Source organism: Barbus barbus (genome assembly GCF_936440315.1).
Source record: "Barbus barbus genome assembly, chromosome: 6".
Lineage (NCBI taxonomy): Eukaryota > Metazoa > Chordata > Actinopteri > Cypriniformes > Cyprinidae > Barbus > Barbus barbus.
This window is the reverse complement of record NC_136734.1, coordinates 30,686,884-30,703,219: the sequence shown is the minus strand read 5'-3', so window position 1 is coordinate 30,703,219 and position 16,336 is coordinate 30,686,884. Positions and strand designations below refer to the sequence as shown.

The 16,336-nt window shown below is 35.5% G+C and overlaps 3 protein-coding genes across 4 annotated transcripts in view; 2 read left to right on the top strand and 1 right to left on the bottom strand.

The window, feature by feature from the left end:
• The window catches only part of LOC306871548 (ATP-binding cassette sub-family A member 2-like), a 33,632-nt gene extending 25,161 nt beyond the window's left edge, over positions 1-8,471 (top strand). Inside the window, exons 37-47 of the mRNA XM_079419568.1 lie at positions 57-189; positions 279-399; positions 506-684; positions 1,902-2,043; positions 2,283-2,417; positions 3,159-3,262; positions 3,341-3,433; positions 3,537-3,639; positions 3,955-4,092; positions 4,262-4,471; positions 6,451-8,471. Coding sequence (XP_079275694.1) covers positions 57-189; positions 279-399; positions 506-684; positions 1,902-2,043; positions 2,283-2,417; positions 3,159-3,262; positions 3,341-3,433; positions 3,537-3,639; positions 3,955-4,092; positions 4,262-4,471; positions 6,451-6,486 — 1,394 coding nt within the window. The 3' untranslated portion in view covers positions 6,487-8,471. The remainder of the gene's footprint in view (positions 1-56; positions 190-278; positions 400-505; positions 685-1,901; positions 2,044-2,282; positions 2,418-3,158; positions 3,263-3,340; positions 3,434-3,536; positions 3,640-3,954; positions 4,093-4,261; positions 4,472-6,450) is intronic.
• Positions 8,363-11,715, bottom strand: LOC306871550 (protein PAXX-like). Its single transcript, XM_079419571.1, has 7 exons — positions 11,491-11,715; positions 9,973-10,033; positions 9,682-9,731; positions 9,394-9,578; positions 9,255-9,305; positions 8,916-9,009; positions 8,363-8,806 (listed from the first exon to the last, which is right to left on the bottom strand). Exons 1-7 carry the CDS (start codon positions 11,601-11,603, stop codon positions 8,755-8,757), a joined length of 606 nt encoding a protein of 201 aa, XP_079275697.1. The 5' UTR covers positions 11,604-11,715; the 3' UTR covers positions 8,363-8,754.
• Positions 11,705-15,982, top strand: dph7 (diphthamide biosynthesis 7). Of its 2 annotated transcripts, none has more exons than XM_079419569.1 (9): positions 11,705-12,103; positions 12,174-12,310; positions 12,592-12,679; positions 13,356-13,450; positions 13,524-13,681; positions 13,868-13,940; positions 14,087-14,152; positions 14,519-14,691; positions 15,297-15,982. In XM_079419569.1, the coding sequence occupies exons 1-9, from the start codon at positions 11,963-11,965 to the stop codon at positions 15,716-15,718; spliced, it is 1,353 nt and encodes a 450-aa protein (XP_079275695.1). In that variant the 5' UTR covers positions 11,705-11,962; the 3' UTR covers positions 15,719-15,982. The 2 variants fall into 2 exon arrangements, with proteins under 2 accessions (XP_079275695.1, XP_079275696.1); XM_079419570.1 differs by having other exon boundaries at positions 11,824-12,103; positions 13,527-13,681.
• Positions 15,983-16,336: the final 354 nt, after the last annotated feature.

The window sequence follows — 16,336 nt, the reverse complement described above, 5'->3', positions numbered from 1 at the left end:
GTTGAGGGCTGTTATTTGCTCTTTTCAGATGGTTAAATGCTTTCTCTTCCCTGCAGGCCAGTTTGATAAGGTGAAGTCTCCATTTGAATGGGACATTGTGACACGGGGATTGGTGGCAATGACCATTGAGGGTTTCGTCGGCTTTCTCATTACAATTCTGTGCCAGTACAACTTCCTCAGGAAAGCCCAGTGAGTGTGATTTTGTTTACAGCATGTGTGTGCCTTTGACAGTTTAAAATGAAAATGTTCTAAAGGTCACTGTTTTCATCTCACTGAAGGAGAGTGCCTGTCAACAGTCAGCCAGTTGAGGACGATGATGTTGATGTGGCCTGTGAGAGACGCAGACTACTGAGGGGAGATGCTGACAATGACATGCTGAAGATCGACAACCTAACCAAGGTCAGACACTCCATGACATTTTAAAACTTTCCCTTAACCCAGTGCATCTGACCTGAACCCATTGTTCAGTCCTCAAAGTATCCTCAGAGCCTGTGTTTCCTCACAGGTGTACAAGTCTCGCAAGATGGGCCGGATCCTGGCGGTGGACCGTTTGTGTCTTGGGGTCCGTCCTGGGGAGTGCTTCGGGCTGCTGGGAGTGAACGGGGCAGGAAAGACCACCACCTTCAAAATGTTGACTGGAGATGAGAGCACAACAGGGGGAGAGGCTTTTATTCAGGGACACAGGTGCTACATTCAGACCAGCTTTGATGTGTTAACAAATTTCTAAATCCTCCCTCTCTTCCTCATCCTTCTCCATTTTTGGCCAGAATATAGAATATATATCAAATTCTTTTTATTTCTTTGTGTTATATTTTAAGCATAAACCAATAATTTGTTTATATTTGTTTATATATTAAAACAAGGCAAAAACATTTTTCCAAGGCATAAGAAAAATAAACTTAATTTAAAAAAAGTCTCAGCTTATACAATTTAATTTCTCAAGTAAATTATTTGTAATGTTTTTGATGTTAGCTAGTAAAAAGGTAATATATTTAAAATACATTTATTGCATACTAAGTATAGTTCAAATCTATTAACATATTTACTGGCATATTGTTTGAGACTTACTGATATAAAAATCATTATGAACTTCTTGTGCACAATGCACATTTCTTAATATGAAAAATGTGTTTTAATGTCCCTGTTGATGAGGATTTTATGATCTTTTGAATAATATCGGTCTTTAAATGCAAGATATTTAAAGTGTACCTGAAGTGTACTTACAATAATTCCACTTTAGCACAATCAAATATACTTCAGTATATCTTTAGTTGGACTTCAAGGTATTTGCAAGGTATTTTTGGCAGAATGTAGAGTATATCTTGAAATAAGTTTGTTTTTACCCTATTTTGTGATTCTTCAAGCATAAACCCCCAATAAATGTTGGTAAATTTATGTGTATAAAATAAATAAGCATTATCGTAGGCTATTTCGTGTTTTATTTTGGAAACTTTGATGTTAGCGTGTTGCTGTGATAACAAACACTGCTGATTAATTTTCAGTATTAAAAACACAAATTATTCGTTGACAGAATATAGAATATGTCTTAAATTAAGTTGATTGTTTTTACCCAATTGGTAATTTATTAAGCATAAAAAATAAAAAATAAAAAAAAAAATATATATATATATATATATATATATATATATATATATATATATATATATATATATATATATATATATATATATATATATATATATATACTAAGAAGGATTCTTCTCCCAAGATTTAAGAAAAATAAATATACTTCAAACCAGTCTTATTGTCTAAATTTTATTACCGCTTATCCCTAATGCAGTTCTGTGTTGTTGATTTAAAGCTTAATTTTCTTCTTTATTTTGCATATATACTACTAATGTGAATGGCTTGGTCAGAATGAGTCTCTCATTATCCTGCAGTATCTTGCGGGAGCTTTTACACGTGCAGCAGAGCATCGGTTACTGCCCTCAGTTTGACGCTTTATTTGATGACCTGACTGCTCGAGAACATCTGGAGCTGTACACACGCCTCCGCGGCATCCCCTGGAAAGATGAAGAACGGGTGAGCACACAAGCACACACACAGTGTAGTCACACAGCATTCTGTTAAAGGTTGTGTTGCACTTATCAGTGATAGTCAAGTGTGTATAAGAGCTCCTGAAAGCTCTCTTGAAATCAGTTTAAAAAGTGCAAGAGCACTCAGCAATCTATAATTGTCAGCTGCAGTTTGAAATTCATCGTTCTTGTAGTTAAGAATAAAAGATCTCACTGTCTTATTCACTCTCTCTTTGTGTCCTGAAGGTGGTTAAGTGGGCTCTGGAGAAGTTGGAGTTGTCCAAGTATGCTGACAAACCTGCTGGCACATACAGTGGAGGCAACAAACGCAAACTTTCCACAGCTATTGCTCTGATTGGATATCCCTCACTCATCTTTCTGGTTAGATTTTTTATCTGATTCTGTTCCACACTCACTGCTGCAAAAAATAATTTTTAATCAGTATTTTGTCTTGATTTATGATTAAAAATATATATAAGCCTTCTTAATTATTTTTACACTATTTTAAAAACAAAAATGTCTCACTCGCTTGGCCAGAGAGACGGATCCTGAGAGGAAGTACAATTGCAGTGTATTTTTATTAAGCACATACATATGTAAATATATTTGTATTATACTTAACATGAAATAAATGTATTTAAAATACATTTTAGTATATTTATTTTTCACTAGGGTATGCTAACGACTGTATTGCTTAATTTGAATTGCTTAAAATGCAAGGTATTTTTGGCAGAATGCAGAGTTTATCTCGAAATAAGTTTATTGTTTTTTTACACTATTTGTGATTCTTTAAGCATAAACCTCAATCAAATGTTGGTAAATGTATGTGTAATTAATATATAAATAAATAAACAAGCATTATCTTGTGCTATTTTATGGTTTATTTTGGACATTTTGATGTTATTGTGTTGCTATGCTAATGGCACTACGGATTCATTTTCAGTATTAAAAATGCAAGGTATTGAATTAAGCGGATTGAAAAGTTTTTCAAGCAATTGAATGTTTTCCAGTAAGGAATATCAAAACATCCTTAAAACAAGACTTTTTGCAGCTAAGATGAGTTTAATTACTGTAAAATGGTCTAAACATGATTTTTCCGTGATCTGTTGTTTTTGGTTATAGGATGAGCCCACCACGGGTATGGACCCAAAGGCTCGTCGTTTCTTATGGAATCTGATTCTTGACATCATCAAGACCGGACGCTCTGTGGTGTTGACATCACACAGGTGTGGTAACTATAAATCTTAATTTCTGTTTTACATTTAGTTTTAATAACACTAATGTGCTGATGTATTTGTTTGCAGTATGGAGGAGTGTGAAGCTTTGTGTACGAGACTGGGCATCATGGTTAACGGCAGGTTCAAGTGCCTAGGAAGCATCCAGCATCTCAAAAACAGGTTTGAAAAGTCTCAGGCACTGTAATATGTGATACAGGAGTGCAGTTGTCTTATAAAATGCCGACTCACTGTTTGTTCTTTAATTAATTAATTTATTTTTCAGATTTGGGGATGGATACATGATAACAGTACGCACTAAGACCACCGCTAGCATCAAGGAAGTGATACGTTTTTTCAACAGGAATTTTCCAGAGGCCATCCTAAAGGTGAGATTGGGGAGATTTTGACTGGAAATACATATGTAAAGGTAAGTTTAAGGACAAGAGTTTGACTGGAAATGCAAATATTTCATATTTGCCATGCATCAGCTGAAATTTCTCCAAAACAGATGGCCGTACAAGTACTTCCACGTTGTCAGTTTGGATTGTAATATATAAGACAATGAGTTTTCAAAGTCGCAAGAAGCTCTCACAAGGTGTTTTTATGCCGTGCTGACAAAACTAAGTGTACACGTGCGTATATTTTGAGCTTGCTTTGCTTGCAGTAAAAATGGTAAACTTCTGCGTATTCTTTCACATAAGGAGCGGCACCACACAAAGATTCAGTACCAGCTGAAGTCAGAGAGCATCTCTCTGGCTCAGGTCTTCAGCAAAATGGAGCAGGTGGTCGAAGTGCTGAGCATCGAAGATTATTCTGTCAGCCAGACGACTTTGGACAACGTAAGTATACCTCAGCGACTAATAATGAAAGAAAAATGTCAATATTGAAAGTGAACAGACATTAGTTATTGATGCAATCGATTAACTAAATGTGTTAAATATGAATTCAAAAGCTACATACTGTAACAATAAAAGTAGTATTTTCTTATTTTCTGTTCGTTTTTTTTAGGTCTTTGTCAACTTTGCAAAAAAGCAAAGCGATAACTTAGAACAACAAGAAAGTTCCCCATCTAGTGCTGGTCAGTCGCCACTGCAGCGGCTGCTCAGCATCCTCCGGCCGCGTCCCACTAACACAGAACTCAATGCCCTCGTAAGTGAAGAGCCAGAAGAACTTGAGAGTGATGATGATGAAGGACTGATCAGCTTTGAGGAAGAGAGGGTAAGACTTGTGACACAGGCACATAAAAACTATATTTCACTTGAAGAGATAATTCAATTAAGTCTGCAAGAGACTTTGGTTATGATTTATTTTATAAAGACATTTGTTATTAGAAAGCTTTATTCTATTAAAAAATGATAGAGCAAATAAAATTTCTTATGGATTCAGAATCAGGCTGTGGCTGTTGGAATGTCACAAAAAGTAAATTAAATGGATTATTATGTTTAATAATCTCACAAGTTAACAATAACTTTTGTAAAACGATGGAAGAATGCAAAAATTTTACTACATACTAAACAAAATATTACACTGCAGTTCAAAAGTTTGGAGATTTTATGTTTTTGAAATGGGTTTCTTATCACCAAAGCTTCATTTATTCGTTAAAATAAAATTACAAAAGCAATAGAAACAGTAATATTATGAAATATAACTGTTGATGATGGCAGAGCTGAATTTTCAGCTGCCATTACTTCAGTCTTCAGTGTCACATGAACCTTAAAGCTGCAGTCCGTAACTTTTTTTGGTTAAAAATGATCCGAAATCAATATTTGAGCAAGTACATAACCAGCCAGTATTCAAAACTATCGCCTTCCTTTAGCCCGATTCACAACGGTTAGCTTATAATAATGTTTTCTAATTTGAGTGGTATGGGTAGGTTTTCGTGGGGAATTCGAGCATGGCACTGTGTCATTACGTCACGTCTGTGAACATAAAGAAGTTGTCCTGGCTACTTGGTTATCGCATGTGAAGATCCTGTAGGTGGAGGATTGTTTAGCCTTTTCTCACAGCAGCTAGAATAATTAAATGTATCATTTTGATGGCGATTTGTAATCCAGAAAGGATTGTGTGTTTATGAAACACATGTGAATGAAATTATATTCCAGTTTTAAATGTGCTTCTGATTACAGATACCCTGGGATTACACAAGATTTGTATTTTAAAGAGAACCAGTAAGAAGGGAGCATAAATTGCTTTTTGGGTTAGAAGAATTTCTTAATATGAAATTCGAATGGACTGTACAGAAATTTAAAGCTGCACATTAATACACACTATACTCATTGTCACGCAATGCTGATGTTGTTAACATTAATAATTTGAGAATAAAGTATAACAATAATAATACTTTGCACGGTTTGGTGTGATATGATCTAACCGATTGTTAGATTTAATCACCATTGGTAGCGTGATTTATTATGCTTTTTTCCTCAGTTGGTCAGAACAAATGTGGCAGACTTGTTACTTACTTGTTCAGATGGCAATATACGGGGAAAATTCTCATTTGGGTCATATATTCCAAGGCGTAGGATAGAATCTGTGATTGCGAAATGCAGTAAACATCCACACCGGTGCGGTGACTAACAGCCACACTTTCACCTCAAAACATTATATTTATCCACGCTGGAGCCGTGCGGAATTATCTTGCAGCCCACGCAAGCAAGATAATTCCGCAAGTAACTGCAATTCCAGGTTTTCAAACAGAGATGGCGACAAAGAGGCAAAATGTACAGACTGCAGCTTTAACAAATCATTTTAATTACACTGAATAATAACATTTCCAAAAGAGGGTTTTCAGAGCAATGCCATAGAAAAAACAGTTTTGGTTCCCCAAAGAGCCTTTCAGTGAACAGTTCTTAAAAGAAACATTTTCTCTTAGTGTGACTATTTTAATAATCTTAAAAAACGTTTTCCACTGTAAAGAACCTTTTGTGGAATAAAAAGGTTCCATGGATGGTAAAGGTTCTTTGTGGAACCCTTGATGCTAATAAAGAATCTTTATTTTTAAGAGTGTATGCTGAATTGGTGCTCAAGAAACATTTTTATATTATCACAATTGAGACGTTTTCCTGCTTAATATATTTGCAGAAACTGACTTATTTTTTCAGGATTATTTGATGAATAGAGAAGAGTTCAAAAGAGCAGATTATTAAACTACATTATTTAAAATATTTCTCTGTCATGTTTATTTTGCCTTCTCACAGGTGCAGTTGTCATTTAATACGGACACTCTGTGCTGAAACAGCTGTTAATCTCACAGACGGAGAGATGTTAAAAAATAAGCCTCAAATTCAGACCCGTGTCTGTATGGTGAAAGACATTTGTGCGTTTTTTCTCGCTGGAGAGGATCCATCTCTCTGGCCCAGTGAGTGGGTTGTTCTTGTTTCCATTTGCACTTCAGTAGCGGAGCGAGAGAACGGCTCTTCTGGGAACTCTGAAAAGAGATGCGGACACAGTCGGTGCCTGGACGTGATCGGGCCTCCCCTCCTGCGTTTCGGAGATGATGGTTTATGGAATCGTATATTACTTTACTTTATATTCAAGCCTGCTGGATGGGAATTAAAGAGAATGTATTTCTTAGATAGGCTTTGAACCGGCCGTATGGTTTATTTTGGTATCGCTTTAAATTTGAATATGATCGTACTATCTTTAAACAGATCACATGTTGAATTGTTTTAATTGTAGTGTTGATGTCATAACATAATCATCCCTCAAGGAATAGGACTCGAATGGGTTCAGCCTTTGCAACTTGTTCTTTTTATGACTGTTTATCCTCTCGTTGAATTGAAACCAATCTTTTTTTCTTTACTCGGACCTACTCTGTTGATTGAGAGCATGCTATAAAAGACAAGCCTGTCGTGTTGTGGGTTGAAGAAATTTTACTATGCTTAAATGTTTTGAACAGACCTGTTGTTCTTGTTGAAGAATGCAAATGTACCTGTGCACCTTCATTGAAGTTTTGAAATCGGACACTCAATAGTGAATGACTCGTGACCGATTCAAAGGCCTTTAGTTGAACCGTACCGAACCAGGCCTGCTATGGAAATGTTTATGGTCTTGTAATTGAATGTAAACGGCTTAAGTGTTTTGTGCTGACTTTTGTGTCTCCCGAACCAGGGGGTTCTCTCTTTTTTTTTGATGAATGAATTCTGAAATGAATTGTAATTGATACCGGCGGTGTCTGTCTCGGTGGAAAATGTACGTTGCATTATGGTAAAAAGCTGAGTAATACTAGATGTCAGTAGAAAGTTCATAATAATTGTCACGCTATCACTGTGAAGCCAAAGGTGAACTCTTAGTCACTATTATTACAGATAGACAGAAATCAGGTCATTGCTATTGATTACTGTATTTCTGAGAACCCTTTATTGAATAGCAGGAGGTTTTGAATTAAAAACCTGTCCTTTGCACTGTAATTTAACACAAGTGTACATTTTTCGATCATATTGTTCATTTGAAATGAAATGATGCTACTCCTTCATGTCAGTGCTGTACATGTTGGTTAGGTCCTATCGCTCAGTGACAGTCTAACCGTGCTTAATCTCTGAATCTTGCACAGTTGTTGGCACTTAGTACTATAATGGTGTCTTATTTTTCTGACATCGCTGCGTAAAAGAGTATGATTGATATTTCGGAGCTCCTCAAAGAGAGGAAAGCAGAGGCCCTCAGTGCATTTTCATGTACGATGACCAAAGGGAAATGAAGCGTAGTTTTTGAAATGTGTAAATTAATTGTGACCAGCTATGTCAAAACTGACCTACTGAACACTTATTTACATAACGATCAGGCGTCTGGGCCACTTCAGAATATATTTCCTGCTAACGGAGAACCTCAACAGCCTAACTAAAGATCAGTGCGAGCTGCTTTTCACTTTGGAAATTAATATGTACAGTGATTTAAGACACCAGCAAACATGAGTGTGGTTCTGTATCATATAAAATAGCATTATGGTTAAGGAGGTGATTTAGTTTTATCTTTATTGTAAGTGCGTTGGAATGTAAATTCAGTACATGTGAATATGATTCGATATTTATGAACGTTTTTTTCATCCAGTAATACCCATGTTCAGGTGGATTCCCTTGTAACAAGATTGACTGGACCTTTTCGGCTTGTTTTCAATTACTTTTATTGTTTCCATAATCTTGTGCTAACTGGGGTGAACTGATGTTTTTAATATTAACAGGGAGAAAAGAGAAAAATTAAGTCAATAAATTGTTAAATTGATTTTCGGACTCTTTTTTTTTTTGTCTACTCTTTTGCTGAAAATAACATTTTCAGTGAACACAGCTATTTAAAAATATATTTTTTTTATTAGCAACACATTTCAAAAGGAACAAAATATGAAGAAATCATTTAGTAATGTCATTTACTAAAACCTTAAATAGTACATGATGACTTGAAACAGTACACACTGATTTCTGTCCAAGTTACATTTTAAAAACAGATAGTGTTGAGTTGGTTAAAAAGGTACAATCATGTTTTTATAAAACTCAGTGGTCGTGTTGACTTCATTCATCATCATCTTCGTCGTCAAAGGCCACACCTGTTGCAGGTTTCTTTCTATAAAATAAACAAAACAGAAATGGTCAGTGAGCAGAATACCCTGTGTAAGGTATTCACAGATTGTTACTCATTTATTTAGGAGACTGAAGTCAATGAAAATATTCACCTTTTTGTTCCTGGGTTGATCAGAGAATCTCCAAGAAGACGTTTTCTGACTGCTGCTACTACTGGACCCTTATGCTGTTTCCTAGGTTCAAATTCTAAAACAATAAATGAGCTTGGACAATTAGACAAGTAATTCTGGTATAAATTAAGCTGATATACAGTACACCTCTGATACTTCTGCTGTAATAAAATAAAGAATGAACTAAAAAAAGCCTGTTTTAATTAAGATTGATAATATAACTAAATAATTGTAAGACTTATTAGAATCCCCTGGATGTTTAACAAGTTATTTAAATCCATTTGACAACTAGCATGCTTAAAAGTTACTGCATTAACTTACCAGAACTCCTTTTCTGAGGACTCCTGACTGGACTAAGTGAGGATGAAGAACCTAAAAATTATAAAATAGCAAACGTTTAGTATAACAGGGTTTTATTATTTTGAAAATAAGTGAGTAGAATAAATGAAAATATCTTTGCCTTGACTTTCTAGCTGTTGCAAGCTGTCAGCCATTTTAAAAAGCAGTTCCTTGACTTCTGTCCTTCCCTCTGAGTCTTTGAGTTTTGACAGGGACAGACTGAGGTCTGAGGGCTCCGCTCCGAAATGCAGCACAGCACTGTCCTGCTGCAGCTTCACAAACGCTCTGCCAGCTTTACACGCACATCTGTCCACATACACAAGAGACTGTTCTCAGAGAGGACAGTAGATTTTGGCAAGCGAGAGATCAGATTTTTGATTCATTAATTGGCCCTCAGATTCCCACTCACTTGAGTTTGAAGGTATAATCCTCTGTGGACTTCAATGAAAATGTCTTAAACTGTAAAGATTAAAAGCATTGTATTAAAGTAAAGTAAAGTAAAGTCGTGACGTATTGTAAAGTAAAGTCGTCACCTCAGTTGTGGTATTGAGTATACAATCCCTGCCGGCCGGGGACTCGAACCCGCAACCTTTCGATTACGAGTCCGACTCTCTATCCATTAGGCCACGACTGCCCCCCCCCCATATTATTGTTATAAGAAACAAATATCTGTCATGTAGAAAATAAAAAAAATCCTTACAAATTGAGACAGAATCTCCTCTGAAAGATGTGTTTTCCAAACATCTTCACCATTGGTAAATCTACAGGAAACGGGACATCGTGATATATATAATTATAAGCAATATATACAATTCATAATATTATGTATTATTATTATTATGACAAATGTTGTAGCCAACTGATATGAGTGTGTAATTTAGTGTTGTCACTGTTAACAAAAAATAAAAACAAGAAAAAGTATATGGGTCAATGACGTGACGCTAATATTTTTGTGTCCATATGGTTTAATTAAATTTAAAAGGGTTAAAATTTCAAAATAAATGTGCAAATTAATTACATACATTCTCTTTTTTGTGGACCAAGTATAAAATTTCTGGTTTTAATTCATTTTTAGAGAATATTTGGGGGATTATTGCAAAAATGTCAATGTGGTGTAACCGTAAAAACCTTGATCTCGTTTAAAAAAGGTGTAATTCTCAAAACACCTGATCAGCTAGTTTGGCATAATCATACATTAGTACTATTTAATAGTAAATAAAAGTAAATGGAGCACCGTTGTTCTGAATATTATAATTAATTTGGGGAATTATGGGAGTCAAGTCAAATTCCTTAAGTGTCAAGGTGGTGTAACCACCATTCAAGGAGCCATTTTGTTAATATTTTGCAAGAAGATCATGTGACAGGAAATTATATTCCAGAGAAGGACCTCTGCATGCAAAGGTTAGTAACTCTCTTTAAAATGTGAGATAATTTGACATTTTTAGGGTATGGTCAGGTATTCTTAGGTATACTTGTCAAATGGTATGACCACAGAAATTCATTGATAATTCATCATTATTATGAAAATGAGTATTAACTTTAAAAATGACATTTGAAATATTCCCACCAAGGCCATGTACTTACATAGGTGTCCATGATAATGCATGTCAAATTTGATTTTAAATTGAAATGTCAAGCGGTGTAACCGGTTACACCATTTGACTCCTATTACAAGCCTATTTAGTCAAATATCACTAGTTTATGATGCTGATTAAAGATGTAACATAAACTAACCTACTATTTTCAAGTGTTAAATGTTATATTTTTTGAGAAAGTGGTTCTTTACAACTTTATTATTAAAGCTTTGTAAGTCTAGGATATGTTGCACAACATTAGTGTTTTTGAAATATTTAGGCTAGCTGAATATAATATATAGAATTAATTATATACAATAGAAATCAAATCAAATACAACTGTTGCATAAAAAACCTGAAGTCCAAAGCAACCACCTGAACTACTTCAATTACAAAAACTAAAAATTAAATGAATTAAAGCTAAATAGAAATATTTAAATAATAATAATAATAATGACAAAATCGCGTAAAAATACTAAATCTAAAGTGAAAACTGAAAATATAAAACAATTAAAAATATGAATAAGTATATTAAAAATACTAAAACACAATTTATTTATAACTGCACACACGACAAAAAAATTAAATGTGTATGTATTATTTAAAGTAAGTTAGTTTTAAAAGGAGTATGCATATTAACTCACCCTATGTTTATGTCTCCCGCTGATCGCTTTTGCGTAAAAAACACATATTTGGACTGATCGTTTTTATCCAGCAATGTGCAAAGAACAGATGTTGACTCGGAGTTTTTATCCATACTGATTTAACGTAAAATCACATAAAATAAATAAATACAACTACATGCTTCTCGTTATCAACAAGGGCGCGATTTAAACGCTCAGCAACCCGGAAGTTGTTGTGCCATCCGCGTCCTGTTTACCTCGTAAAACGATAAAGTTACACGAAAACGTTTATGACCTGGAAACTAATATTTGGCACTAAGTTATAATATATACCATTCATTTAAAATAAAAAAATGATATAAAATTACAATTTTAAATAAAACATTTTAAGCGTGCTGCATGCATGTAGGGGTCACAGACTGACAGTACGCCTACAGTCAGTCATTTCTTGGTCAGTTACTGTAGTTGCTTCATATTATGCCGAGCCGCTTAAATGGGTTGGCAGTCTCGAACCCGAACCCTGCAGGTGTTTGACACGGAGTTAAGCGCTGATACCGTGGAGTGGTGCCCATTACCACAGTGGTCTCATGTTCTGGCATGTGGGACTTACCAACTTCAAAAAGGCGATGAGAAGGTAATGCATATATCTTTCGGCTTTAGCTTATGGTATTGTGTGGTATCAGTTCGGTGTTTTCTGTTAACAGCAACCCGCTGAAAGCTGTACTGCACCGAGCAGAATCGGTCGACTTTATCTGTTTGACTGTAATCCGCAACCATCGTTCATCCCTCCACTGACTGAGGCTCAGAGGATAGACACTCCTGCTATACTCGACCTGAAATGGTAAGTGAATCTCACTATTCATTCTGCTCACTACAATTCACTCTTCACCTACACCTTTACATACTCCATATGCATATTGTACTGTATTTTGTACAGCCTGTGTATATATTATGTATGTTATTTATTGTATGTGATGGCATCCATCCATTTTCCACACCGTTTGTCATGTGTAGATGAGGCAACACCCTTGACAGATGGCCAGTTGATGCAGAGTCAAATGCTTTATGTAACTGGCCAATAAACATGAATTATGAGTGTTTTTATTTGTTTTAATTTGTCAGGTGTCACCTGCCGATATCAGAGCGCCCAATGTTGGGTATGGCCACTGCAAGTGGAGAAATCCAGTTGTACAAGCTTATGGAACCTCAGGTGACAAATCACAATACTAATCCCAAATATCAAGCACTTAAAAAAAAAAAAAAAAGTTAATTAGAATAAATATGATTTTAAATTTTTTACAGCATTTTAATAAGGTTAGATAATTAAGTTTAATGTTCAAATATTCATATTAAATATATTATTTATATTATATTAATTAAATCCTATTAATTATCATATTAATAGTTCACCCAGAAATGAAAATTGTCATCATTTACTCACCCTCAAGTTGTTCCAAACCTGTATGAATTGCTTTCTTTTGCTGAAAAATGTTTTGTATCCAAACTGTTTTTGGTCCCCACTGACTTTCAAACTATGGAAGTCAATGGAGACCAACAGCTGTTTGGTTACCCACATTCTTCAAAATATCTTTTTATGTTCAACAGAAGAAAGAAATTCATACATGCCACTCAGTCAGTACTTTTATTCATCAATCTATGTATCTAATCTAAATGTTTGTAAATGAGAAGTGGTTCTCAAACAGTTTACCTGGATAAATAAAGGTTAAATAAATAAATAAAAATTTAAAGTCATCCTGTGGATTCCTTTGAGGTACCCTGGTTGAGAGCCACTGCTTTAAACACTGTGGACATTGGACGCTGTATTTTATTGTTGTATTTGTACTTCATTAAGTGTCTTCTGCCTGTCTGGACTGTGTCTCCAGTAGCAGGGCACGTGTGGTCTGGAGTACGAGTTGAGCACAGAGTTGGGTCCTGACAGACTGGCCTTGTCTTTAGACTGGTCCACAGGGAGAGGTGAGAGGTAAGGTGCGCTCGTCATTGATGTACTGATGATTTGGCATCGCATCGTCTCTGTATATAATCTGTTTTTGCAGCAGTGATGTGCGTGTGGTGTCCAGTGACTCGAGTGGCTCTCTCACAGCACTGTCTCTTGGGGAAGCCAGTTTAACTGCTTTGTGTCAGTGGAAAGCTCACGACTTTGAAGCCTGGATCTCAGCATTTAGTTACTGGGATACACAGATTGTTTATTCAGGTATGAGGAAAACGAGCAAGCAAAAGGAGTTGTTTGTGGTGCTGTTGCATGTATACTTATTTACTCAGGGTAATTTAAACCCTATTAAAAATCATTTTTGTTCTTTGAAATAAAATAAAACTGCATTGATTTATGTTTTTATGTAAAAGTATTTATCTGAACGTTATAACTTTTGTGCTGTCCCAGGTGGTGATGACTGTAAACTAAAGGGCTGGGATCTGAGAATGGGTCCCTCTTCCCCTACCTTCACAAGCAAGAGGTCAAACACAAGCTATGGTTTTTCAGCCAGCAACATTACTTATAGTATTTGTTGAGTCACTGTTTAACTTATGTTCTATATGATTGTTCATTCTGTTTATACTGTCATTGTAAATGACAATTGTAAATACTGCTCTCCTGTCACAGACACACTATGGGAGTATGCAGCATGCACAGTAACCCCCATCGAGAGCACATACTAGCTACAGGAAGGTAAGTACTTCTCAGTCAAAAAACCCTCGACTGGGGTACATGGGAGACGATAACAAATATCCTTTTGCATTCCGATTTGCTCCAACAAGAAAGAAATCCATTATTGGTTTCCATGACTTTCCAATAGATTTAAAAAAAAAAAACTATAGAGAAACGGTTTATGGCGTTAAGAAGAAAGAAATATGTCAAATGTGGTCACATTTGTGAAATGTCATGGGAAACAAATGTGGTTTATGAAGCACAACTCACAGAGACATTACTTTCAAGCCAAACAGTTTTCTGTTGGCCAACTGGGTGAATTCGCTTGACCACACAATATTGAAACGTATGACAAATGTACTGTACATGTGTTTGTTCCTCTTGCAGCTATGATGAGAACGTGTTGCTCTGGGACGAGAGGAACATGAAGCAGCCCTTGAGTGAGACTGCAGTGGGTGGAGGTGTGTGGAGACTCAAGTGGCACCCCAGACAAGAGCACCTGCTGCTCGCTGCATGCATGCATAATGATTTCCATATTCTCCACTGCCAGAAAGCTATGGGTAAGAATTACTCTTTATATGTCAATTACAAAATGTATGCTACTGGTCAAAAGTTTGGGGTCAATGTGTTTTTTTTTTTGTTGTTGTTGTGTTTTTAAAGAAATGAGTTCTTTTATATGCCAAGAATGCAGTAAATTTATCAAAAGAAACATGTTATTTCTATTTTAATTAAATACTGTTATTTATTTATTTTACTAAAATGTATCATGGTTTGCACACAAAAAAAAAATTAACCAGCACATTTTCATTATTAATAAAAAAAAAAAAAATGTTCCTTGAGTACCAAATCAGCATGTTAAAATGATTTCTGAAGGATCATGTGACACTGAAGACTGGAGTAATGGCTGCTGAAAATTCAGCTAAACCATCACATGAATAAATAATATTTTAAAATATATTAAAATAGAAAGTTATTTTAAACTGTAATAACATTTGACAATATTAGAGATTTTACTGTAGTTTTGATCAAATAAATGCAGCCTCGGTGAGCGTAAAAGTCTTCTTTTTAAAAACATAACAAATCTTACTAATCCCTAAGTTTTGAACAGTTCTTGATTTTGAATTCCACTTTATGCTGTTTTTCTCCCTAATATTCATGTTTGTAGAGGGACAAGATGCACCATGCCCAGTTCTGGCCTCCTATATTCTACATAATTCCTTAGCATATGGAGCAGACTGGTCCAGACTCCCCTTAAGCAACTCCACACCCCCCTCTCCTCAAGAACCTCCCCAAACCAGCATTGGGTTCTCAGAGTCTGGAGGCCATCTCAGGATCCAGTATGAATCGCCCACTGCCAGCTTCGACACCTCTCTGGAGGATGACTCGGGGCGGTACATACCTGACCAGTGTCCTTTACCAGAAAAAAGTTCAGTTCCAGACCCCGTCACCAGCCCTGCTAGAGACTCCCAGTCTCTTTCCTGCCTGATGGCTACCTGCTCCTTCTACGACCACATGATGCACGTGTGGAGATGGGACTGGAACCCAGAGGACAAACAGAAGCCGTCTGAACCCGTTCCCTCTTCCTGAACACAACTGATATTATGGGCTTTAAAATCCTTTTACGTTGAGGTTATTTGGACCTGCACATTTCACTGCATCGTGTTGCTGTAACATATACATTATTCCTTCGTATTCAGTATATGCAATTTTGAGATACTGTATCTTTATTTCATCCGAGTGTGATTTTCTGACTATATATTTTAGCTAGAAAATGTAAAGGATCTTTTCTAGTTTTACACTGAGAACCAGACAAAGACCTTTTATAACAAATAAACCATAACCCTATTAATAAATACAAGTGTCTACATGTATTTCTTTTGTAAAACTGTTTCTCTAAGGTAGGGGTTTTACATTTTTTAAATGCCCCAAAATATGATTATTATTGTGCAAGGGTCCCCAATCATAAAATTTAAAAGGCATCCATGCAGTTTATACTTACATAATGAAAAATTATGTCTAAAATATTATTTGGAAAATATTAAATTTCTATTTAGCTACACAGTTGTATTTTCTTTTCCTTATAATTGTAGTACTGTTTTATTTTATTTTTTTAAATCAAAAGTGGGTTTATTTGTTTAAACTATATTTTACTCAAATCTTTAGCATACATGTAAAATATTATCTGGAAAATATGTAGTTTCTCTT

What these genes read in the sequence shown, in the direction of transcription:
- LOC306871550 (XM_079419571.1), bottom strand. Translation starts at nt 11,603, where the DNA reads ATGGATAAAAACTCCGAGTCAACATCTGTTCTTTGCACATTGCTGGAT. An exon ending in AGGAGATTCTGTCTCAATTT is followed by an intron (nt 9,732 to 9,972) that starts GTAAGGATTTTT and finishes TAATCTTTACAG; the next exon opens with TTTAAGACATTTTCATTGAA. An exon ending in GATTATACCTTCAAACTCAA is followed by an intron (nt 9,579 to 9,681) that starts GTGAGTGGGAAT and finishes GTATGTGGACAG; the next exon opens with ATGTGCGTGTAAAGCTGGCA.
- dph7 (XM_079419569.1), top strand. Translation starts at nt 11,963, where the DNA reads ATGGGTTGGCAGTCTCGAACCCGAACCCTGCAGGTGTTTGACACGGAG. An exon ending in GCTATACTCGACCTGAAATG is followed by an intron (nt 12,311 to 12,591) that starts GTAAGTGAATCT and finishes TTAATTTGTCAG; the next exon opens with GTGTCACCTGCCGATATCAG. An exon ending in CCTACCTTCACAAGCAAGAG is followed by an intron (nt 13,941 to 14,086) that starts GTCAAACACAAG and finishes CTCCTGTCACAG; the next exon opens with ACACACTATGGGAGTATGCA.